General features: G+C 48.9%; 2 protein-coding genes across 2 annotated transcripts; both read left to right on the forward strand.

The window, feature by feature from the left end:
- Window positions 1-447: 447 nt before the first annotated feature.
- sertad4 (SERTA domain containing 4) lies at window positions 448-6,282 on the forward strand. Its single transcript, XM_060051716.1, has 4 exons — window positions 448-1,114; window positions 1,824-1,955; window positions 2,423-2,542; window positions 4,226-6,282. Exon 4 carries the CDS (start codon window positions 4,229-4,231, stop codon window positions 4,676-4,678), a length of 450 nt encoding a protein of 149 aa, XP_059907699.1. The 5' UTR covers window positions 448-1,114; window positions 1,824-1,955; window positions 2,423-2,542; window positions 4,226-4,228; the 3' UTR covers window positions 4,679-6,282.
- Window positions 6,283-6,388: 106 nt separating this feature from the next.
- Window positions 6,389-24,986, forward strand: sgpp1b (sphingosine-1-phosphate phosphatase 1b). The gene is made up of 3 exons (XM_060051542.1): window positions 6,389-7,536; window positions 11,583-11,672; window positions 20,572-24,986. Exons 1-3 carry the CDS (start codon window positions 6,730-6,732, stop codon window positions 21,121-21,123), a joined length of 1,449 nt encoding a protein of 482 aa, XP_059907525.1. The 5' UTR covers window positions 6,389-6,729; the 3' UTR covers window positions 21,124-24,986.
- Window positions 24,987-26,013: the final 1,027 nt, after the last annotated feature.

Genomic DNA, 26,013 nt, shown 5'->3' on the forward strand with positions numbered 1-26,013 from the left:
GAGAACAGGGAGAGAGAGAGAGAGAGAGAGAGAGAGAGAGAACAGGGAGAGAGAGAGAGGGGGGAGAGAGAAAGAGATGGAGAGAGAGAGAGAACAGGGAGAGATGGAGAGAGAGAGAGAGAGAGAACAGGGAGAGAGGGAGAGATGGAGAGAGAACAGGGAGAGAGAGAGAGAGAGAGAGAGAGAGAGAGAGAGAGAGAGAGAGAGAGAACAGGGAGAGAGAGAGGGGGGAGAGAGAAAGAGATGGAGAGAGGGAGAGATTGAGAGAGAGAGAGAAACAGAGAGAGAGAGAGAGAGAGAGAGAGCGAACAGGGAGAGAGAGAGGGGGGGAGAGAGAAAGAGATGGAGAGAGAGAGGGAGAGACAGAGGGAGAGAGAGACGGAGAGAGTGACAGAGGGAGAGAGAGAGATGGAGAGAGAGGGAGAGAGAGAGAGACAGAAGGAGTGAGAGAAGGTGAGAGAGATCCCATTACAACAACATCAACCACACGTGTGCAGTTCAACATGGTCTCAATTCCCTCTGGTCTGGACTAGTGAGTCTACTATTCATAACACACTGCAGCTCGCTATTTGAGACATTACAGCATCCTCAGAAGAACCGTGGAACAAATAAGACTCCGATAAAACCCTTTCCCCTGGGAACTAAACACACCGAGCGTGCCCTGGTTGACGAGGTGGATCATTAAATCGATGCTCGCGTCTCTCTTCAGCGACGCGTCCTCCGTCCGGTGGGCGGGGCTAAATGATGCAAGGAGAAGAACATCAAAGAAGAATGGATGAGACGAGGCGGGCGCGTCACCATTGCTTAGTGACACTCCTAGCAACAGGAAACAGCTGCTTCAGGGGGTCGACCAATAAGGTGGCGCGGATGTCCGTGTTGTTTCTTGTTGCTCTGAAAGGGATATTTTAAGAGCCTGGGAGTAGTGAGGGTCTGCCTCAGAGTTGTTGTTTGTTGCTGCGGAGAGCCGTAGGAGTGACAGCTGCATCTCTGGGTTCCCTCTGCGTGGGGGTGGATCGGTGCAGACGGTAAATGACGCTATTGAAAAAAACCCGCGTGCACCATCAGGACCTGAACGCTCAGAGAGTACCGTGCATCCTCCCTGGATATTAAGAAGGTAAGATGCAGCGTTCCAAGCACAACACTCAACATCTCTTCAAAACGAGTTGGCGCCGTCGCAGTGAGTGTTTCGAACCTTACAACAGATTTGCAATATTATTATCATTTTTATTAATATTTTTATCAATGATAATCAGTTTCGAATAAATAAGCATCAATCGTCGTTCGCGACACGCACGTACAACCTCTCTTTGATATTTTCCTCAACTGCCCGACTTGTAAGTAGGTTGTAGTGTGCAGCTCTCTGTGTGTGCAGAGGCACACACACACGCACACGCACACACACACACACACACACACACACACACACACACACACACACACACACACACACACACACACACACACACACACACACACACACACACTAGGAGCTCACACGCGCACAATCACTTTCAAGCCTTGGATTTGCGCTGGTCATGTTATATTCGCTGCCGGAACCTGACGCGACGTGTGTTCCACCGTGCGTGTTGTGCGCGTTTCAATCCACTGACAACATCGACATCGCTCCGTCCGCGCGTGAAATGGCACGCTGCATTGCGCAACAGGTTTACGACCGTATAATGTCAAACAGCAAAAGTCGTGTAGTCGTGTAGACCTGCCTATAATACAGCTTGATGTTTATTATTTATATCTCATGATCCTACCCGTGCCGTGACTCACATCTGCCCCCCCCCACCCCCCCCCCTCTCTCCTCTTTCCCGCAGGAGCCCGAGGGACCGCCGGGCCCCCCACGCGCTGACACCCTGGTCACATCGTCCACGCACGGCCCTGCCCCGCCCCCTGCCGCAGGTGACGTCCAACGGGTGTGACGTGGATACCTCTTTATACCCCTAGAGGTGAAATACCCCAAGAGTAATATAGAGGGGAAATACCCCAAGAGTGATATAGAAGGGACATACCACTAGAGTAATATAGAAGGGACATACCACTAGAGTAATATAGAAGAGAAATACCCAGAGTGATTAGGTGAAATACCCCTGGAGCGATATAGAGTTGATATACCCCATAGAGTGAGTAATAGAGGTGATAAACCTGACTTAGAGGTGATATATGAGTTAACAGGGTACTCTCCATTCATATATATATACATATTGTGTTCTCAATTCATGTATCCACCTTTTACTCTGTATTTGTTACATTTGTAACAAAATGCGTGCAAAAAGTGTGTTCATCAATCTCAAATTTGATTTTGATGATGAAGATTTAGAATGTACCTGTGCTTCTGTATCGAGCCCTTGTCGATGGTGGGATTGCACAGGTGTAACTCTCCCCCCTCCCTCCCTCCCCCACTCCCCTCCCCCAGATCCCCTTCCCTCCGAGAGAGACCCCCCCCCCCTCTACGACGTCGAAGATTGCCTACTTCAAGAGGAAGTATGCGCAGGAAGAGGACCTCCACGGACGCCTGCACGGCTACCTTCAGAAAGTACGTCCCGAGGACAGGAAGCGAAAACACTGAAGGGGGCGGAGTCACGCCCTATTTCCTGTTTGGTGACAGAGATATGCTGATGAAGAGAAACTCGTTTGCTTGAATCGATTCACGCCGACAGAGCAAGCCTCCAACCACAGGGTTGGTCGAAAACAAACACAAAGCAAAAAGATTGACGACCCGTTCAGCCAATCCCAGCGCGTCTGCCGTCAGTCTTTAGATATTCACGTCAGATGATTTGTGAGACTAGTTTACCGTGAGTCCGAGACCGCCCCTAGGGTGCTCTCTCGCTCTCAGAGCCGACTTAATGGTTTATTGATCTTGGTTGCCAGGGGCGATGTCTCCCTGCCCCCCTGTTTGCTGAATGAGTTAAAGCGGGAAAAACATCACAACCATGCAATATACACCAAAACCTTCTTCGCATGGATGACTCATTCACTGTCAAACATCTTTTCCTCCACGCTTCCTCTCCTCAACAATCATGCTCGTTCTATCCCCTCCCACCTCCTGGCTCCTCTCCTCTCATCTTTCCTCTCCTCCCCTTCACTCTCTATCTCTTTCACTCATCATGGGCAATTTTGTTCTGCTTCTGCATTTTTGGACGTCCGCTTCTATCGTCTTCCTCCCTCCTTCCTCTTCTCCACTCTCTCCTCTCTCTAGTCCACCCTCTCCTCCCTCTTCTCCTCTGTCCTCCTCTCTACCTCTCCTCCCTTCACCGCTCTCTCCTCCTCTCCATCACCTCCTAACCGGAAGGCTGGGAGGTCAGTTGCTGTATAGATCCACACATCCTGCCCCACACACACACACTCTGTAACATGTTTTCTCTGTTCTCCACAGTTAGTTTCCATGGTCTGTCAAAAGGTGTTTCATCCGCCGTCACTCTTTGCTGGTATTGATTTTAAACATTGCCGTGTTTACCTTCATTGATTAATTGATTGCCTGATGAATGCTTAATGAGCCAATAGCTCAGCAGTTAACATGACGGGTCTGGGAAGTTAGTGTTCACCTGTGAGGAGGGGACGTTTACTGACAAGCATGTCTTTCTGCTTCTCCTCCTCCTCCTCTTCCTCCTCCTCTATCCTACTTCATCCTGATCCTCTTCTCTCCTGCTCCACCTTATCCTACTCCTCTTCCTCCTACGTGTTCTCCTCCACTTCCTCCTACTACTCCTGCTCTTCCTCCTCTTCCTCCTCTGTCATGCTCCTCCTCTCCCTACTCCTCCTTCTTCTCCTTTTCCTCCTCCTGCTCCTCAACCTTCTCCTCCTCCTCCTCCTCTCTCCTGCTCCTCAACCTTCTCCTCCTCCTTCTTCTTTCTCCTGCTCCTCAACCTTCTCCTCCTCCACCTCCTCTCTCCTGCTCCTGAACCCTCTCCTCCTCCTTCTCTCTCCTGCTCCTCAACCTTCTCCTCCTCCACCTCCTCTCTCCTGCTTCTCAACCTTCTCCTCCTCCTTCTTCTTTCTCCTGCTCCTCAACCTTCTCCTCCTCCACCTCCTCTCTCCTGCTCCTCAACCTTCTCCTCCTCCTTCTTCTCTCTCCTGCTCCTCAACCTTCTCCTCCTCCACCTCCTCTCTCCTGCTCCTGAACCCTCTCCTCCTCCTTCTCTCTCCTGCTCCTCCACCCTCTCTCTCCTGCACCTCCTGCTGCTGCTCCTCCTCCTCCCCCCTCCTTCTCCTCCTGCAGCACATGATCCTCCAGGAGGAGCGCAGCTGCATCCTGAAGCTGTCGCTGGACAAGCTGCGTTTCCTTGACGACCCCGAGGCGTACCTGCGACGCTCCGTCCTCATCAACAACCTGCTGAGGAAGATCCACCACCAGGAGGAGGTGCTGGGGGAGGAGGAGGAGGAGGAGGAGGAAGAGGAGGAGGAGGAGGAGGAGGAGGTGGTGGCGGTAGCGAGGAGGCGAGGACCACCCGGGCTGCAGTCGGCGTACCCGGACAGGAAGCGCGTGAAGCTAATGGTGAGCGACCGCTGTCCGTCGTCGCTAGGTCTTAGGGAGCTACCGCATCGCTACCACCTCCTGCCAACAGGCTACCCAGCATGCACCTGCCTCTGCCGCCTGGACGCCTGCCCCGGTGGGGGGGCCGAGCGCGGCACACGGCAGTACCTGCTTTACAAGATGGACGACAACGGGTGACAGTTGGCCGCGACCGGTCGAAACGAGTTACCGTGAACGCTAAAGAGGGTTTGGGAGAAGCTGTGTGGTATCTGTCGTGTTGACCCGGGCTCAGAACCTACCCAACCACGAATACCCTGGATCAACCGTCCACTGAAAGGCATATTTTTTTTTTTTTTCTAAGACGGTGTAGCTGTTTTCTCTACATGCTCGATAACAAGACTGCCACTTCTTGCTATGCTAATGCTAGCAAGCGGCTCAACACTGGTCAAGAAAGCTAACGTTGCAGTTGAATATTCGCCGAGCACCGAAGCTAAGTGGTAGAAGCTAAAAGTTGGACGGTTTCTCCAACCCTTAAAGGAAACTTAATCACAGCTTAAACTGCCTTTTAATGTGAGATTGTTCACGCAGGACTGGGTGTGTGGTTGTAGATTTTTGTGCTAAATGTTGCTCATTGCTAACCGTGAGCTCATTCAGGGAATACAAAGTGTGGGCTACTTTCCATGCACCTCGATTTTCGTTAAGAGGTCTGCGTTTTTGTTGTACCTTCATGATTATTTCTCTTGAACTTTAAGCTATTTAAGTAATGATTACTAATTGTAATTCATTGGTAATTATGTTTCGTTCATGGTATGTGTGAACTGTCGTGTTACCTTGATCCGGTTAAACATATTAATTTGCAGGTATGCAGCGTGTTCTCTGTCGTTAGCGTTCAATTCCCCGCCAAGCTGGCTTCACCTTTATCACGCATAGCGTTGCTGCCCCCTGCTGGGCGAACCTGGAGAAATCTAGAACAGAGTTATTCAATTACCAGGTGAATTGGCTCAGCCATTTAAACATGGGTCTTTTTTGCGGCGTGTCATTCTCTGTCTGAGCATTTTGAATAAATGTTAGCTTTTTGTAAAGACAGTTTGTAGCTTATATTGTCTGCTACGTTGCCATCCAACCACTAGAGGTCGGCCTTGTGCCAGACTGAGCCCGTCGAGGGACCGCTGGCAGCCAACCCCCCATCAAGGCCATGGGAGCCGGCCTTCATCACAGTCGCCTCATCCTCCTGCTACGGCCTTCATCACAGTCTCTTCACCCTCCTAGTACGGTCTTCATTAGTCTCTACACCCTCCTCTATATCGGTTATCCTGCTAGGTTTTATTTGGGATTCAACATTTTTTACCACCTTGTCGTTTTGAACCATAACCACCTCAGACGCCCTCGATGGTTGATCATCACGTGGCACGTGCATTTAAACCAACGGTGGCTGCGACCCTGCGTCTATGAAGGAGTATGTCTTGCGGTACCGTATAATGTTGATTTTCTATGTTTTTTTTATGTGACCTAATATGTTCTGCATAATGAATTAACCATATCGCCAGCTGCCATGTCTGTCTGTATGACCGATTTTTTCTTTGGTCAAAAACGTGCATCTTGATAACAATCACTATTGGAAAAACGAAGGAACTATTTCAGTTAGAACTCTGCCCCCGAAAAAAAAATCGATATTTTACCACGATAATTTATATTTTATTGAAATGCACACTACATAAAAAAAGAAGCTATTTTGACAAAGCATTGTTTTAATTATTTTCAAATTGTTGGTTATTAAATAAAAAAAATACCCACATTAGTAATATGTGTGCTGTGTGTTTGTGTATGACGCTAAATCACGCAGAAGATGTCTCGCGTACGTAAACGCTGCGTGCGCGCCCAACTGCCAGTCGGTGCACGTCCATGGTGCGCGCCCAACAGCCAGTCGTTGCGCGTCCACGGTGCGCGTCCCACGAGTCCGTCAGAAGGTTGATACTACAGAAGATAGCGGACCGACCGGAGCGGTCCGTCAGACACCAGGAGGGTTCCCTTCACTCTTAAAGTAGATATCTATACTCATTAACGCGCAACGTTACGGTGGTGGTTGATATTAAGAGCGTCTTTATCTTTTAATTCCGCTGGGAAGCGGAACGGAGAGCCGCTTTCAGCCATGATGCTCGGTTTAGCGGGCTAGAGCTAGCGCTACCGTTCACTGTTCCGGGGATCAGGACCGCGGGTCCGGGTCCTCTCGACTCGAGAAGTGGTTAAAGATGACTAAAAGAAGCTGGATCAGAGAGCTGTGGCTCGACCTCCAGGACCCGCACCACGTCGCACACTTCCAGGAGATGTGCGGGGTGCACGGCTCGTTCTCCCGGAGCCCCGGGGCGGGAGGCGGCGGGGAGCTGGACTGGACTCGCACCCACAACAACGGCTCCATCTCCGGGGGAAGCGAGACGAAGGGTTCGGTCGTAAGTGAAGGCGGGGAGGGGCAGAAGCTGACATCACAGACTCGACGGAGGATTGGTGCCTCGACAACAACAACAACATCAACATCAACAACAACAACAACAACAACAACAACAACAGAAGGCGAGACTGAAAACCCCTCCACCAACGGGACGGTCCTCACCAACGCCACGGGCGAGGGGGTCGCTACAGGCGGCGTGAAGCCCCACAGCCTCGCCGGGAACAGTCCCGGCAGCACCGTGAAGCCGCTCCGCAAGAACTCTCTGACCGGCGACGCGGGCCACGAGTTCCGGATCGAGAACCGACTCCTGTACTACCTGTTCACGCTGGGAACCGAGCTGGGCAACGAGTCCTTCTACATCACCTTCTTCCCCTTCCTCATGTGGAACTTGGACGCGTTCGTTGGCCGGCGGGTGGTGATGGTGTGGGTGTGGGTCATGTACCTGGGCCAGTGCACCAAGGACCTGGTCGGGTGGCAGCGACCCGCATCCCCGCCCGTGGTGAAGGTGGAGATGTTCTACAACTCCGAGTACAGCATGCCCTCCACCCACGCCATGTCGGGCACGGCCCTGCCCTTCTCCCTGTTCTTCCTGACCTACGGCCGTTGGGAGGTAGGCCTGCCCGTCTTGTGTGTTTATTCCGTTAGTGAAACAGGGAAGTGGAACCGACTGGCTTCCTGTGTTTGGGGTCTTCCTTGGTGGGGTTTCATGGCAAAACACAATAGTCGATTCACGTCGTTATAAAGTTTCATCCGTGGGAGAACATTGTTTGAAGCTCAAGGGGCGTTTGCGTTTAAAGTGTAGATTGACACACAAATTGGATCCGGACAGACAAATAGTCAAGTCCGTATTGTGCGGGTGACAGGGATGATGAGGAGAAATGTGACTCCCATGTCTTAACAGGCTGACTGCTGATTCGTTCAGATCACAAATTCCTCCGTTATCAGCAGGCATCTGGATTACGAGTGTTTATCTGCACGTGTGCTACAGTGCGGTCAGTTGGGGACGAGTCGGATGAATTCAATTATAAAGATGGCATGATACAAAATGTTTGATAGAAAAATTATAATTTCAGGGCACCTGATATTATTTAAGACGGCGAGCATGGTGGTAAAACTAGGTTTTGGTTATCAGGACTAGACCATAGAGCAGAGAGCCGGCCACGGTCAGTGGACACCAGACTAGGGTCTGGCCTGGCCGGGGGTCAAAGGTCAGGCAGAGGGGCCTCACACTGTCCGACCAGAGGAACCCCCAGTCACCACTTTGCGGCTCATAGAATGGAATGCGCTCCAATACTGGTAGTAATGATAAGATGACAACCATTTGGGTCACGAGGGAACGGCTTTGTGGGACTGGTGGTGAAGCCATCTAACGTTTGCCAGACATTTTCTTTATTGCTGGTAAAAACACCAAAATGTTTTTTGTAATAGTATTATATCATTTATTTATTTAAGAAGAAGCAGAAGCATCAGTTTACCATACAGCTAGTAATCCCATTATAGACATTAGATTATATTTAATGTCTGACGGGAGACCAGGTCTGGTTGTTTCGACCAATCATGTTGCAGGTGGAGGGGCTCTCTAAAGGCGTGATTGGCTATTAACAGTCATCAAAAATGGACCAGCACTGTATAAAAGCGTCTGTAAATTTCTTCAAATCAAGACTGTGTATTTGGCCGCTGTAGAAAAAGATTATACTCAGTGATGCCAAACCATATTGCCAGTGAAACCTTACATGGACATAGGCCGTGTAACATGCAAATCAATGCACTTAAAATTACTACTTGCAATATCTAGCGAATATAATGGAAATATGATGAATTATTAACCAAATGCTGACAGCCCCTGACCTTTAATCCTAATGTCATGGATTCAGCTGTGTTTCACGTCGGTTATCGATACCTGCTCATGATCATAAGATCACTGCTAATTCCAGGTATAGATCTGATAGGGTGTTCATTTATATTGTTATCAATATTGCTTCCTGAAGCTCAGATAGCAGTTAAAGATTTAAAGGTTGTTAAAGTTGCGTTTATCAACATTAGGTCATGATTTAGCTCGGCCTATAATAACGGCATTAGACTTTAATCTATGATGTCCTCAACATGATAAGGACTGACGACACACTGAATTAAATAGCAAATTCAGGGAAATCTATTCGGCGACATCTTAACTCTCCTATAACCGTGTGTGTGTGTGTGTGTGTGTGTGTGTGTGTGTGTGTGTGTGTGTGTGTGTGTGTGTGTGTGTGTGTGTGTGTGTGTGTGTGTGTGTGTGTGTGTGTGTGTGTGTGTGTGTGTGTGTGTGAACCTGTATGTGTCTCTCCCTGGCTGGTTAGAGATTAGAGGGCCCTGCTAATGTGCAGCCTCCGGGTAAAGACCTGATTCTCCTCTCACTCTCTCTGAGTCAATTCAGTTCAATTCAAAAGAGCCTTACTGGCAATGAAATAAATACACACTTACAGTGCCAAACAGAGCGCTCTCTCTCTCTCTCTCTCTCTCTCTCTCTCTCTCTCTCTCTCTCTCTCTCTCTCTCTCTCTCTCTCTCTCTCTCTCTCTCTCTCTCTCTCTCTCTCTCTCTCGAATGTCTTGCATCCTCTCCTCACCACTAAACTATTACAATACTATTAGTATCTATCATCTTCTCCTCCCCACAGAGACATCATTTCAATGGTGTTACCATACTATTGGTATCTATCATCCTCTCCTGTTCCTCACCACAGAGACAGCTTCCATATAGTTATCGTACTATTAGCGAGCTGGCTGCTTCAAAACGGACTCTTTCTGTGTCCTTCCGAACCAGCTCAGATGGATCAGAGCTCATTTGCGAATGTGTAAATCTGTGGAGGGGAGGGTTCGATGTTCCTACGGTTGATCCAGGCAGGGGCCAGAGAGAGGGACAGGGTGTGTCCCCGGTCCCCCCCCCCCCCCCCCCCCCCAGACACCCTGCTCCTGGCTGGGCCTGTCCCGTGGGAGCGCGCCTTGGCCCTGGCCAACTTCCAGGGAGGGTGTGTGTGACGAAGTTCAGCACATTCTGGGCTGATTCTGTGAAACCAACCGGGGCCTTCTAGGCGGAAGGCAGTGGATGTTTTGCGTGCAAACGTTGACTCCCAGAAATGGGTCTGGAACTGGGAGACGTATCTCTCGGGCCTGGGAGTACGCAGGAATCGGACAGGACTGGCGACTGTGGGTCTCTGAGCCAAGGGAAACAGTAGCCACCGCCAGACGACGTCCCCGGTCTGAGGCACCGGAGCGGGAGGGCGCTGGAGAAAGAGCACGTATTGGAGAGGAAGAGAAGGAGTGGAGAGGGAGGAGAGGAACACAAACGGGAAACGGATTGATGGAGGAGAGGGAGGTTCAGATGGAAGAGGAGGGCGGGGCGGGGAGAGGAGTGTTTAGAGAGTATTGAGAAAGACCGGGAGGAATGAGAGCACCAGGGATTAAATAGGAAGCATAACTGGGGGAGCTTTTTAGAAGATGTCGGAGGAAGGGGAAATGATGAAAGCTGGATTTAAATGAGAGGTATAGATAGTTTTATACGACAGAGGTAGAACATCTGAGAATGAAACGGAGGAGAGAGTGGTGTAGTGGAGGAGAGAGGGGGGGTGGAGGAAGATAAAGGAGAAGGAGAGGGTGCTGGAGAAGGAGAGGGGGATAGAGGAGGAGAGAGGGGACGGAGGAGGAGAGAGGGGACGGAGGAGAGGGCTTTGGCCGATTCCGGGCGGAGATGGAGACGGTGATCTGAGAGGTGAGATGCGGAGATGAGGCGGTGATGTTGATAGCTCGGGAGGGGAAGTGGATGAGGAGTAAAGAGGAGGTGATGAAGTGTGCTGGGGGTGAGGAGGAGTAGGGGATGGTGGAGGCAAAAGGAGAAGTGATGATGTGCAGGGAGAGGAGGAGGTGCAGGAGAAGAGGTGTGAGGAGGAGTTTGTGGTGATTAAGACTGACGGGAGGAGGAGGAGGTGATGATTGAGGAAGAGGAGGAGGACGGTTGTGTGTGAGTGTTCTTCATGCTGAGGGAGCAGAACTAAGAACAAGGTGTAAACAATCTCCCAGAGGTCTCTGGGGACCAATGGGGCTCCAATAACTTCACCTGGGCTAATTGGGAGAGGCTAATTGAGTCCTTTTCATTTCATTACATCCCTTTCATTTCACAATTTAAACCCGAGATTGACTCCCTGTGTAGGAAGGAGAGGTCCTCACTTCCCCTCATTCCAGCCTAATACTTCACTTTAGTGTCACCCAAGAGGCGACGTCTTTCACAACAGCCAGGCATTCTGTGGTCGTTCAAAAACGACCTTGATCAGGGTCTTTGTGTTTATATTCTCCCACGCGTCGTTTGTGTGCGTGTCTGTGTGTGTTTCACAGTGATTTGCAACCTGTGAGGGAGTAGGCTGTTAAAATGTGTGTGTGCTAGTCTAGCATTATCTCAGTAGACAATGTTAAATATTTCACTTCAGATCGTGGGGCTGAAATATTTGGCTGTAAGGTTAAACTTTACTGAAATTGTGCAACAAGAGGTTCAACATTAAAGGAATATAATCATTGAAAAATTGTTTCTGTAGCTTAGAACTACAGGCCAGATCCTGTAGTTCTAAGCTGTAATTCTATTGGCTGCTTCTTGTGGTTTTGTGTTCTGATGTCATGTTTCTGTTGCAGTACCCGTTCCCGATCGGTCTGGGCCTGGCCCTGATCTGGACTGTACTGGTCTGTGTCAGCAGGATCTACATGGGAATGCACTCCATCCTGGTAAGCATACAGATGTACACTATCTCTATAGACCTAGACATGTACACTATCTCTATAGAAGAATGCATACATGACCAATATCTCTATAGACCTATACATGCTACATACATGTACACTATCTCTAATAGAATATTACATAATACATACATGTACACTATCTCTAATAGAATATTACATACTGCATACATGTACACTAACACTAGACCTATGCATACTACACAAATGTACACTATCTCTATAGAAGAAAACATACTACATTCATGCACACTATCTCTTACGCGTTTACACTCCTTCAAGCACACAAACATGCCGATAAATGTTTTTTTAAATAGAGGCGTAATACGAATGGGTGAAATGAGGGGAAACCAAACGGCCAGAGTCGTAACGGTCGTTATTTTAAAGCAGTTTGTGCTTTAAGGCGTGTGTGTGTGTGTGTGTGTGTGTGTGTGTGTGTGTGTGTGTGTGTGTGTGTGTGTGTGTGTGTGTGTGTGTGTGTGTGTGTGTGTGTGTGTGTGTGTGTGTGTGTGTGTGTGTGTGTGTGTGTGTGTGTGTGACCCACACACACCTCCCTCCCAGATACCCATTACATTAACATCACATTACCAGCAGTGGCACTGGCAATGTGATGTTACCTCCATGCTGGTGTGCTTGTGTTCCCTCCGTGCTGGTGACCCCCGACATTTGACCCCTCAGACACCCGACCTTCCTCGTCAGAATCGGTTTGGCTCGGGTGCTGGTGTCCCTGACTCCCTGGTGTCTCCGTGGAAACACAAGACCCAGCCTTTTGTTGTTCAATGGAATTAGCACAGCCAGCGCTAAACCCTATGCTAACTCCTTTTTGTGTAAATTTAATTAGGCTCCCCACGTGGCGTCAACTTCCAAACATACGCTTGCTAAGGAACCTTATTCACCTCATGTTAAGAGACCTTATTCACCTCATGTTAAGGAACCTTATGCACCTCATGTTAAGAGACCTTATTCACCTCATGTTAAGAGACCTTATTCACCTCATGTTAAGGAACCTTATTCACCTCATGTTAAGAGACCTTATTCACCTCATGTTAAGGAACCTTATTCACCTCATGTTAAGGAACCTTATTCACCTCATGTTAAGGAACCTTATTCACCTCATGTTAAGGAACCTTATTCACCACATGTTAAGGAACCTTATTCACCTCATGTTAAGGAACCTTATTCACCTGTTGTGTGTCTTTATGAACTGGTTTCCTCCTACCTCGATCGCACGCACACGGCCCTTAGCATGCTGGGGAACTTCTGTGTACTGCACGTGTGCGAAGATCCGCAGGGATCCCCGTCGATCCTCTGAGACCGCACGCCTGCGTACCTCGCTCGCCTCACTCCTCACGGAGCCGGAGCACCCAGCGAGACAGACACAAGCCCGGGCCTGTTTGCTCCCAGCCCGGCTACAGCATCAGAACACACAGCTGAGGGGAAACTTGTAATTGTCCTGCTGCCAGATGGTCCTGCGAATCTTCCCGCAACTTTACCAACCTCTGCAGCACCCCCCCCCCCCCCCCCCCCAAACCTGCGAGAGCCTGCCTGGGCCTCCAGAGAAGCCAGGGGCGTGATATCCTAGACCTTCCACCCCTAGCTTCCCACCGCTGTGCCCCGTTCTTCAAGCAGGGCACAGCGGTGTGTCTTAAAAGGGAAGACCGGTTTCCCCAGGTGTGCTTGGAAAATAAAGCGGGATGTATTACGTATTCCTGACTGATGTTACCGCATCGCCAGTGAGAGAGTGGCAGGAACATGGAAAGGTGTTACAGTTTTATAACCGAGTTTAGTGCCACTTATTATTATTTGCTTTAATTACATTTTCATCGCGGCTTTATTGTTTAGCCCTTAATCACGGTTCCAGTCTCAAAGGGCCATGTATTTATGACCCCCCCCCCCCCCCCCCCCCCCTTAACCTTAGCCCCCCAGAGGGAAAGGAAAAACTCCCTTCATTAGCAAGGATCCTGAGATATCTTGAGATGGAACGCAGAGTGGGGGACCCCTCCTTCCGGGGATGATAAGTATTGTAACGGGTGCCATAATGGGCACAAGTTGTTGTTGATTATTATTGATTATTATTGCTGATTAACTATCACTCCCTATGACTTTTAAGTGGGCTTTCCTTAAACCTTCTGGGGGCGGATGGTGGGGGGGGGGGGGGGGGGGGGGGGGGGAGCCACAGTCTGGGTATTCCCCCCCACTAACCAGCCCCTGATACACGGCCATGGCCCCCCACATCACTCTCTACCCTGATGCACCAGGAGCAGCGCTCCACCTGCCAGCTGAGCCCTGAGCCGCTGCTGGCTCATTTCCAGCAGATTATTCATCAAACCATTTGACCGCAAATGGATTATTTGCGTACATTCATTTACCACTGAAAAGTTTTAGAAGCTGGCGCCACATTAATTCCATTTAGGCTTGTAAATGACTTCCATCCAACTATGTGCAAGGAATAATACGGGGTATTTATAAAATACAGGCATATCACCGTATTCTAGTAGTACCCCCAAATGCAATGATTAACCCTACAAAAGCATGATCTTTAGTAACCTTTCAAGCTTGATAGTGGTTGAAAAATGGATTAAATGAGTGGGCTGTTCTTCGCTCCACGTGTTGAACCTTTGCTGTACTAAAGTACTGTAACAGGGTTAAAGGTCACAGGGTGACAGGTTAACAGAGTGTTGACCTGGTGAGAGTGAACCACCGCATTTGCACTGTGCAAATACAGGCGGCCATGTTGTTTACCTTCAGGTTGCCAAGCAAACACCACACCTCGCTGGCCACGGTAGCCATCTCTGCACCTCATTAATGTCACTCAAAGATAACCACCGCCAGTCACTGGTGACTTGGGCTGTCGGATGTTTGTCGCCAGGGTTACGGTCGTCGTGGTGACGACCTCAAAGGGGGTTTGCAGCTTGACTTCAGTAACATGGTTTCAACAACAGTAGACCCCAATAGAAAACTATAGAATGTCTGTATCCCAGGGGCGGCTGGCCGGCAGCCAACTGGTTTTCATGCTTCCGTTGTCGTCCACTTGGCGGTCTACGTTAAATATGTGCTTTAGGTTGTGTCTTTGTGGTCCGCTGGTTATTGGGTGAATTGACATGAATACTAATAGATTCCATTGGACGAATTCTTAAGCGTCCATAGAGTAATCTAATAGCCAGTCAAATTCTTATTGAAGAATTAGACTGGCTATTAGTCTAATTCTTATTGATTTATCTCTTGAATTCAACATTGTTGATTTAAGGTTATATGACCCCGGTTTTGATGAGAGTTCAAGGTGCACTTTGTTTTCCGTTGTTGACAGATTTTCATGAACGTGAAGGTACGTTTGATATTCGTACGTTTCAATACAGAGTTCAGCTAGACTCTGCACAGCCTCCCCCTTCGCATAATGTCATCAAACAGCTCCTTGCTCCTATTCCCCATGGCCTGGGCAGATGTTCCAGGGCCCCCGTAGGCATCTTGTCTCCTGTAGATCCCAGCTCGGTGTCCCTTACATCGTTCAGCAGGAGAGAGTCAGCTCGCCTCGGCTGCTGCTTCAGGAAACGGGTCTCTGCCGGACCGTCAACTGTATAGTCAGAGCCTGTATGCAAAACACCCCTCATGGTAATGGGAGAAGCATGCGTGGGTGGCTGAGAAGAGTAAAGCACACTGCTACAATCATCACCTCAACAACTTTACTCTCTGGACCCTGGAGCGGACACCTTAGTGTCACGTGTCATGAGCTAGATGCTGGGATTTAATCTCCTCATCCTCCTCCTCTCTGTGATGTCAACCCTGTAACCTCCTCTTCCTCCTCCTCCTGTCTGATGTAAACCCTGTAACCTCTTCTTCCTCCTCCTCCTTTGTCAGATGTAAACCCTGTAACCTCTTCCTCCTCCTCCTCCTCCTCCTCCTCTGTCTGAGGTAAACCCTATAACCTCCTTTCGATCGGAGTAGCGTGGAGCTCCTTCCCCCTTGATATCATTGTGTGTGTGTGTGTGGGTGTGTGTGTGGGTGTGGGTGGATAAACGGCAGCATATCAGATTGCTTTGTGTGAGTGGAGCTGAGGGGAGGATGGGTGTTCTGCTCTGCAAAGCCTTCTGGGTAATCAGTATGTTGTATTCGTCATAACGCCTCATGAAACAACTTCCTCTTCCTTTGTTCAACAGGAAGCGCTTCGGCACATTATGCTGTTTTCCTTACTGATAAAAGTTGGCGCATTTTGAACAGTGTTTTATCAGCGCTTCCACTCGCGTCGTTTCTGCTCTACGGTGCTCTGCCTTTAGCGCGGGCCCCGCCCTCCGTGGCCCGAGTCCGTGAGATGGCTGTGATCGGACGTAGAGCAGGTGACCTGGCGGCCACAGGGCAGGTTGGGTCCATTCCCGGTCGCTCCTGGCTGGGGGAGCAGGAGCTGTCTGGTTCTGCTGTCGCTGGAACGTCTGACGGTGTAACCGCGACCGCCGCCAGGAAACTCTCCTCCTGGCGGCCATGTCGGCCTCCAGCTCAGAGCCACGGCAGCCGGCCTCGGGCTGCAGGGACCTCGGCAAACTTTGAGGTCGCCCGACCCAACCTCAAAGTACAAACATCACAACGTCCTCCTAATCACAAAGCAAACACAGAAACCACTCACCATCAGGCGTATTCATGTTGAAACATAGAAACACACGGGGACCGCTATATGTCAGATATAAGCCACCATCAATCACTTCATAATGCAGCCGGGTTTCATGGACTCCAGTTTGACCAGGTTAACAAGTCCTTTCACGTCTTCATCTTTGCGGTTTAATAATAGATCGGTCCCAGAGGGGACCACACTCCCAGATGACCTGGAAGGGGACCAGCTGTAGTAAAACACTGTCCTATCACCATCTGTGTTTCCATCTGCTCCCTGCTGTGTCCGAGTTGTATAACGCTCTCCGCTGGGTGCCAGTGAGGCGCACTGCTCGGGTTTCTGCACTGCGTGTTCTCACTGCTCTGCGCGACGGCTCCGGCCTCCTGCAGGGAGGCCGGACAGCTTGCTCAACGTCCAATCACGGCACGGCGTGGCTGTCCAACGTCTAATCGTCACGGAGTGTGGCCAGTCAATGTCCAATCACAGTGGAGTGTGGCCAGTCAATGTCCAATCATGGCAGAGTTCAACAACAGACCACTGCGGTGTGTAAACTGGTCACGACCCGAATGCATACCATGTTCACCAGAAAGCATTGATGATGTTCAGTCTTTTTAGTTTCTATTAGTACAGTCAGTATAGCTGAGAACATACACCATCCTACCAGGTGGACGAGGAGGGGCTGGAGGAGGTGGAGGATGAGGTGGAGGAGATGGAGGAGGTGGGGTTGGAAGAAAAGGAGGAGGAGGGAGGATGAGGAGGTGGTGGGGGTGAAAGAGGAGGCCCGCGAATAATTGTAGACTCCTTTATCTTCTATGTGATATTTAGTGTTTTTTGTAAATCGTATAATGGTTTGCATTGAGTTTCAGCAATAGTTTATTTGACGCATGTTAAGCCACTTTGCAAATTGTTTTGAAATTGTTTTATAAAGTCACGGCTGTTGTTATTATTTTCCGGGAGCAACCAATCGGCATCATCGGATGGTGACCGTGCGGGGTTTATGCAACGTGGATGTGTCAAGCAGGTCCCTGCAGGAGTTTCAACCTGGGTTAATGACTGACCACCGAGCAGGAAGCACCGCCCTCGCCCGCGTCACCGGTGTGATAAATCAAAGTCACCCTCCAGATAAACGCTGCACTAAAGCAGGGTTATGGGTCCTACAGTTACGGCCTTTATGGGAGAACTTTATGTACTGTTAGTTTAAAGGTAATATGATTATTATATACTCTACATATAAAGAAAGTAGGAAATGAAAATAAGTGTGGATAAACTCATAAACCAAAAGGTCACTCTTAACTATAGATGGATGGATGGATATTAAGATAGATAGATAGATAGATAGATAGATAGATAGATATACCACTAATATAGTTGGGGAGAGGGGCAGGTTTCAAATAGCAGCCTAAAATCAAATGAGAATCAGGAGAAAGACCCTCTGTAATGATTATAACATCAACCGACGCATTGATGTAGAATTCATTTAATCGTATTAATTTAAACGTATTGAAGCTAACATTATGACCTCATTTGACCAGATACAGTAATGGACCTTACACCAGTTCTGACTGGTTTCTGCTCACACATACAGCGTTCAAACAAATGAGTGTTGAACTGTCTGAGCTAAAGCAGACCCTATATGTGTGACTTCTTTACCAGGCCTTCCTTACCAATACACAGCATAACTTCCTTTGTCCCAAAGAGGCAAAGGAAGATCTTGAACCCACTCCGGACTGCAGGCGACTTAAATATAGTTGGGGAAAAATATATTTGAGCATAATCTTGACTAACGCAACCAGATTTCATGCAAGTAAACTTGATTATCTATGCTATTCCTCAATCACGCTAGCACCCTGCTTACTGCAGGGCTATTGAGACCACGACCCCTACAGGCACTTTGCAGTCCTCAATCACATGTGCCTTGATGACTCCTAGAACGCTGGACCACACCTTTGAGCCCAGAGCATATTTAACTCAAATTTCATGTTTTTGTTCAATGAACGAATAAAATAATTAGAATTAGTTAAAGTTCTACTTACAAATAAATCTGCTAAAATTATGTTTTTCAAGTTTTGTAGTCTTTTAATAGTTTTTTTATAGTGTTATTTTGCATGGCATATTTATAACAAAAAAATTAGTGCTGTCAAGCGATTAAAATAATTAATCACGATTAATCACATTAATGCCATAGTTAACTCACGATTAATCGCATTAATCGTGTATATTTTTTCTATGCTAAATATCCCTTGAATTCTTTGTCCCATTAATTTTTCTCATTTTAATGCTCTTATCAACATGAAGAAGTGCATCTGCTTGCCTTGTGCAAATGTTTTTTCATTGATAACAACATTGGCATATACTGATCAAAACAGGACGGTACATAAAAAAAGCCTATAATGCAATTTAACGATGAAAGATATGCCTTGAACATAGCAGTCAGGCTACTGCTTCTTTTGTTAAAAAATATTAAGTTGCGTTAATCGCGCGTTAAAAAAAATTAACGCCGTTAAAATTGGTTTGCGTTAACGCCGTTAATAACGCGTTTAACTGACAGCTCTAAAAAAATAATATAGATATATATATTTATGCTTGGATATGATACAGTTCGATTAAATTCCTAGTTAATTCCCATAATTTTCAGATTTGTAATATTTCCAAAATTCCCCAGCTTAACTTCCCATGGTAATTTACCAAAAAAGTTTCAGGGAATTTACCGGAAATTGTCCACCCCTTTGCAACTCTACTCCTGAGTCACCCTCCTCCACACCACACTACAACCACCAGCTGAAACGCACTCAAACATTAAATGTATTATATTCATATTTAGGACGGTGTGTTAAGAATATCTTTGTGCACGGTCATCATTTAGTGAAAGATGAGATAGTATAGCACTGTGTAAGGTCCAGGTGTGTACCGTCATATGGCTCGGAGGAAACTCACTAACAAAAATATCACAAAACATCCCTCCTTTTCCCGTTTAAACAAATGGCGTCTACGTTTGGCCGACTGTTCTAGGAGCAATCAGGCCACATGTCCTCATCCGTTAGTATGAGAGCTGGAAAGAACCAGCCTGTCTAAACGGGTTCTAAAGACCTGATGACTCCCACGCTGCTCGACTGATGCCTTTATAATCAACCCGGCGCCACATCCTGTCCCAACGTTCAACTTCCTCTACCCCGTCCCCGGGAAACAGACCAATAAAACACTGTGTCATCAGCGAAAGTGGTGACTTTTCTTCTGTTGGTGTGGGGGGCGGGTCGGGGCAGATAAGGCCTTATCAGGGATAGACCTCCTGGGGCAGAGTAGGTGGCCGCCGTGCTCGTGTTGTTTCACTGGTGAATAAAGTTCAAGTGTGTGATTAGATAAGTCGACCTGAGCCATGACTCATTCCCGCTCCTGGCCCCGTGGTTCTCCGCGTTCGTTGACGTATTCCTGTGGCGGAGGTACATTTTGAATCCACCTGCTGAAACAATGGATTCAGTGAGGAACGACCCTCCTGTGAAAATATCCCCCCCCCCCCCCCCCCCCCCCCCCTAGCATAACATTATCTTGCAAAACATTTGACAACTTATTGTAAGTGAGTGAATCTGTTCAAACGAATGAACGTAGATGGATGGTGCGTTCCAAATGACATGCCAATACTGCCACACTGCGGCGAATATAGGGGTGCTTTCACACCAGATTTGTACCGGGGGCCGAATTTGTACCGCCTACGTAATCCATTCCAAACCTGCCTGGCAACAGATGATCCCGTCGAACGTTGCCTGGCAACGGACGATCGCGTCGAACGACGAGAGATGCCGACGACGAGACTACATACACTCAGTTTACTAGCTAAATTCGATTTAACAATTAAATACTATACCAATATAAACTATGATACACTTTAAACACTCAGTTTACTAGCTAAATTCGATTAAACAATTAAATACAATACAAATATAAAGTAAAAAAAAAAGTGTTATCTAGCCATCCGTTATCTGTATTATGTTATTTCGTCTTTGGCAACATGAGCGCAAATGTTTTTTGATACCTGCCTGGCAACGGACAATCTTTACGTATTCAGTTGTCCGTTAACTGGCAACGGACAACTGATTGATCTGTAGCTATGAGCAAGGTGCTACCATGCTGGTAGCATGTAAGCTAAACTGCCCTGCCCTTTAGCTGTTAGCGAGGAGCTACCCTGCCATTGGCATGGAAGCTAACCTGTAGCGAGAGCTAACCTTCACTGTAGCTGTTTGCATATAAGCTAACCCTCTGTGTCGTCGTCCCCCCCCCCCCCCCCCCCAACAGGACGTGGTGGTGGGCTTCCTGTACACCGTGCTCATCCTGCTGGTCTTCCTGCCCGCACTGGACGCCGTGGACGGCTTCTACCTGACGTACCGCTACGCCCCGCTCGTCATCGTCTTAGTGCACCTGGGCGCGGGCCTCTTCTCCTTCACCCTGGACTCCTGGAGCACCTCGCGGGGCGACACGGCCCAGATCCTGGGCACCGGCGCCGGCATGGCCCTGGCCTCCCACGTCAACCACCTGCTGGGCCTGCTCCCGGACCCCGGGCCCGAGCAGCTGCCGCTGCCCGTGACGCCGCTCGGCGCGGGCCTGCTGGCCCTCATGGGGGTCCGCCTGGCGCTGGGGGTCCTGGTGCTGCTGGCCACGCGGGCCGTGATGAAGAAGGTCACCATCACGCTGGTGTGCCGCCTGACCGGGGTCTCGTCGGAGGACGTGCGGGCGGCCCGGCAGAACATGGGGGTGGAGCTGCCCTACCGCTACATCGTGTACGGCGCGGTGGGCTTCAACGTCATCTTCCTGGTGCCGCTGCTCTTCAGCCACACGCGGCTCTCTTGATTGGCTCGGCCGGCCTGGGGCGTGGCTAGCCGCGATTACTGCTTACAGTTAACATTTGGGCCGTTCGTTCTTCCTGGGGTCGGGGTCGGGGGGGGGGTGGGAGTTTAAACCCAGCTGTTCAAACCACCAGCGTCTCACGTTGGGCGCAAGACACCCTGCTCGCTCCCAAACGGCTCCTCACCCGTTTAAGAACTAGCAGATAGAAAACCTTTCACCTTTTGCAGTACGGACCTTGCTGGACTCAGCACTGGATCATCACATTTGGCATGTACCTATCAAATGAACAATCCGTTGAACCGGTCTGCAGTGTTAACGGGATCCTAGGCTCCAGTAAATGGCCGTGTTCCGTTCTGGCCGTTCACAGCCACAGTTAAAGACTGGCCTTCAAAGGACAATGGCGTTCATGGATCTCTGGTCTAGCATCATTCATATTGTACAATAGTCAGCACCTGCAAGTTAATAGTTGAAGTGTGCTTAAAGTTCTCAGAAGTGTTCAGACATACTTTTCTCAAGTACATTTCAGGGCTGTGTGCCCAGTTTTTGTTTTTCCTTCAGACGCCAAGTTTGTTTTTTATTCCGCTCAGAGTCTTGCCAGCGTCTCTGGTGGTTTCAGCCGTGATTGGCTGATGAAACCCCACAGAACTGAGGCATGATGGGAGATATCAGCGGGCTCTCTGTGCATTTCTTGTTTCGTATTTAATCTGTTTTCATTCACTCTTTTCGTTCAGTGATGATATCTAGTTCCTGGGTGATTTGAGTTTTTAGCGTAACCCATCGGAGACTGTTTCCTGACCTTTGACCCGGGGTCCCCCTTGTGGCGCATTGACCCCTGGGTAAATACTGCACTGACCATCTAACCCTGGTTCATGAAGCACCACAGAGCGTCTGGTTTTCGGTTGAGGTTTGTCGTCTTGGAAGAAGAAAGGACGGGACTAAAGAAGGGCTTCCTGGTCTACTGGTTCTCCCTGTGGCCTGTATGCTGTGATGATGATGATGAGGCACAGGTGGGGGACACTAGGCTCCCCTGTTACCGCGGCAGCACCGACTTCCTGTCTGCTACGAAGGAGACGACCCTGACTCCCCGCCCTGCACGCATCCATCCACTTCCTGTCGGACAGAGAGTTGACGAGGCCGGAAACATGTACAGAATATATGCTACTAACAAACTAGTGGGATTCCGTCAAGATCTCGTTAATTAATTGACTGGAGGAACTGTGATGTCACAGTCGGACCTGTGATGTCACGGTCGGACCTGCGATGTCACGGTCTGACCTCTGATGTCACGGTCGGACCTGTGGCATCACCTGCGATTTTCACTGTCTGACCTGCGATGTCACCGACCGTCTGACATGTGATGTCACGGTCTGGTCTGTGATGTCACGGTCGGACATTGTTTTTTCTAATTACTGCATTCCTTTTGTTGATAGTTGTTTTGTCTAATTGAAGCCACAGTGGAAGTGTCTGGTGACTGAAACGCAGCCTGGCGTGGCTCCATGTCAGGCTGACCTCAACGCACCTCATTCATATTGGAGTGTGTCAGGAATCTGACCCGAGTAACAGCTCTGAGCGGTTATTAGGACGTGGGACCACCACTTACTCTGAGCTCCTCGTTGATCTCTCTCTCTCTCTCTCTCTTTCGCTCTCTCTCTATCTCTCTCTCACAAAAAGGTTTTGTACAATTTTGTGGCACAATATGAAACAGCACAGTCATCAATTCAGACCATTCTGAATATGCAACTGACATTTTCAACTTGTTGGTGAATGGATTTCTCCGTTCAGTCAACCCGGAGCGCGTGCCTTTAAAGCTAGCTGAAGCTTGCTAACATAACTAACTGTAGCTGTTGGCGGAAAGCTAAGGGCTTAGCCACCTTCTCCCGTGACACGCCCGTCTTCTTCCTCCCTCTTCCTCTCCCTTTCATTTAATCGTAATATAATCCCATGCGTTCCTGCCTGGTGCGTTGTAATGTTGCTGTGTGAGGTACTGTCCTGATAATAAGGATAATGCACTGTTCCCATGATGCACTGCTTTCCTCTGAGCTCGCTCGAAGAGGGTCTGTAAATGCAGAACTGAGAGTGTGGTTCCACGTGGTCGAAGGACTGGAGCCGGACCATAGGAGGTCCGGAGGAGGAGGAGGAGGAGACGGTGACCACTAGTAGAACGAGGAGAACGTCTCACTTCTCCATTTGTCCCTTTAGCTTCGGCACTTACTTCATAGGGGGAAGCTGTCTCGGGAACACTTCCCCTGTTGAATGATGTATTCAGTCGCAGAGTCGTGTGCTTTCCTGCTGTCGCACTAATGCAGAATAAGCGTTGTTGCTGTTGTTTTGTTGTTTATTATGGTAAACGGTTCCAGAGCTTCCCTGGTCCTACTATGTGCGTGTGTCTGTGTGTGTGCGTGTGTGTGTGTGTGTGTGTGTGTGTGTGTGGTTGGTTAAGAACGCGGGGCCGTGTTTGGTTCAGACCGTTCATAGGCGAACCCTTCACAATCCACATCCTGTGAACTCGCGTCTGTTGGTCCCGAAGTGTTTACTTCCCCGTGCGCTCTGAGTCGGCACGAGTTAGCTGAGTTAGTAATAAGCACAGCGCTAACACTGAAGAGGAAGGGGCGATCCTGTAGCTCTCATCCGTTTGTTGGGTTTTCCCCGACAGAGGTCAAAGGGAGACGCGTGATCGGACAGCGCCGTGGGGTCACTCCTCGCGAGTCTCGCCTTCATCCAACATGGGGAGGGTTGTTCTGATCCGTGGGGGGGGAGGTACACAGCCGGGGATGGCGATGGGGAAGGAAGTGCGACCAAGAGGGCACTGAACCCATCTTCCTGAAGGGCACCCTGAGGGGTTCTATTGTGTGAAGAAGCGGCCCGAGGCGTTTTACAACCACTAGGCCAGACTGTCATAACACCGGTGAGGGATAACGTTGGCTCTCGTCTGTGGTTTTTCATCTGTGGTCAATTGTTTTGAACACAGTTCGTGTGGCATGACTTAAAATGTCGATTTCTTCTTTTTATATCGATTCGTTTTTTCGGTACACCTGCAGCCAACAGCCGACACACCTGCAGTCAATCGTGGGAACTTACGAAGACTAGCGTTGTCGTCGTCGTTTCGGCTTCCCCGACCGAATCTCAAAACGCCGCCGCATGAAAACAGGGTTCAGCCGCACGGGCGCGGCAGCATCCCGTTGTAGTGCCTTTTATGGTCGCTCAGGAAGCGTTGCTAGGCTACCGTACCACCCAGACCACGGAGAGCCGCGGGCAACCTCACTAGACGGACAGTCCCCGACCGCGTTCCACCTGAGGGGCCGTAGTCGACATGCAGGGTTTTTGTAAAACATGTGGCGGACCGGACGGCTTCAGTCAGGGCGGCGGCGGCGGCGGCGGCCACGGCCACGCTGAGAGGCAGATAGATCCCTCACGCTTCTGTCCACTGGCTTTCATCCTGATGGAAAAACACTGCATGCCCCCCCCAACCCAAAAACAAAATATATACAGAACATATATATGTTCAATAATTCATTCATACGTTTGATTACAAATGTGTTTTAACGTAGTTAGAAAAAAATTGGCAGATATATTTGTATTTTTCTTGAAGAATATATTCTGTTGAATGACTCGTTTTTTGTTTTTTGGACAATGTTTTTGTCAGGACATGAAGTGGTGACGTCCAATATCTTGTTTTTGTAATAAACACCCTCAGAGATGTTTAGAGGCATGTGGTTCTGTTTTCACTTCCAGTTCCTAGATTTCATTGATTTACCAAACGGCTTCATGTGATTCCACTGTATTTTTATATCTTTATAGAGATTCTATCTGATTGACTGTTGGTTACATCTTTAATTGAACTGAAAATAAATTGATGAAACAATGAACAGTGGACTCCTGTGTTGTTTAATAACCAATCACACTGAATGATACCATAGTGAATGACCACACACTGACTGAGACCATAGTGAATGACCTCACACTGAGTCCATAGTTAATGAACACACACTGACTGAGACCATAGTGAATGACCTCACACTGCCTGAGACCATAGTGAATGACCACACACTGACTGAGACCATAGTGAATGACCTCACACTGAGGCCATAGTTAATGAACACACACTGACTGAGACCATAGTGAATGACCTCTCACTAACTGAGACCATAGTGAATGACCTCTCACTGACTGAGACCATAGTGAATGAGCTCACACTGCCTGAGACCATAGTGAATGAGCTCACACTGCCTGAGACCATAGTGAATGAGCTCACACTGCCTGAGACCATGGTGAATGAGCTCACACTGCCTGAGACCATGGTGAATGAGCTCACACTGCCTGAGACCATAGTGAATGAGCTCACACTGCCTGAGACCATAGTGAATGAGCTCACACTGCCTGAGACCATGGTGAATGAGCTCACACTGCCTGAGACCATGGTGAATGAGCTCACACTGACTGAGACCATAGTGAATGACCGCATACTGACTGAGACCATGGTGAATGAGCTCACACTGCCTGAGACCATGGTGAATGAGCTCACACTGACTGAGACCATAGTGAATGACCTCATACTGACTGAGACCATAGTGAATGACCTCACACTGACTGAGACCATAGTGAATGACCTCTCACTGACTGAGACCATAGTGAATGACCTCTCACTGACTGAGACCATAGTGAATGACCTCACACTGCCTGAGACCATAGTGAATGAGCTCACACTGACTGAGACCATAGTGAATGACCACACACTGACTGAGACCATAGTGAATGACCTCACACTGCCTGAGACCATAGTGAATGACCTCTCACTGACTGAGACCATAGTGAATGACCTCTCACTGACTGAGACCATAGTGAATGACCTCTCACTGACTGAGACCATAGTGAATGACCTCTCACTGACTGAGA

The sequence above is a fragment of the Gadus macrocephalus genome, chromosome 5, assembly GCF_031168955.1.
Source record: "Gadus macrocephalus chromosome 5, ASM3116895v1".
Classification (NCBI taxonomy): domain Eukaryota; kingdom Metazoa; phylum Chordata; class Actinopteri; order Gadiformes; family Gadidae; genus Gadus; species Gadus macrocephalus.

Excerpts from the sequence above, each read along its gene's own strand:
- sertad4 (XM_060051716.1), top strand. The coding sequence starts at position 4,229 with ATGATCCTCCAGGAGGAGCGCAGCTGCATCCTGAAGCTGTCGCTGGAC.
- sgpp1b (XM_060051542.1), top strand. The coding sequence starts at position 6,730 with ATGACTAAAAGAAGCTGGATCAGAGAGCTGTGGCTCGACCTCCAGGAC. Across the intron at positions 7,537-11,582 it reads TGACCTACGGCCGTTGGGAG|TACCCGTTCCCGATCGGTCT; the intron begins GTAGGCCTGCCC and ends TTTCTGTTGCAG. Across the intron at positions 11,673-20,571 it reads TGGGAATGCACTCCATCCTG|GACGTGGTGGTGGGCTTCCT; the intron begins GTAAGCATACAG and ends CCCCCCCAACAG.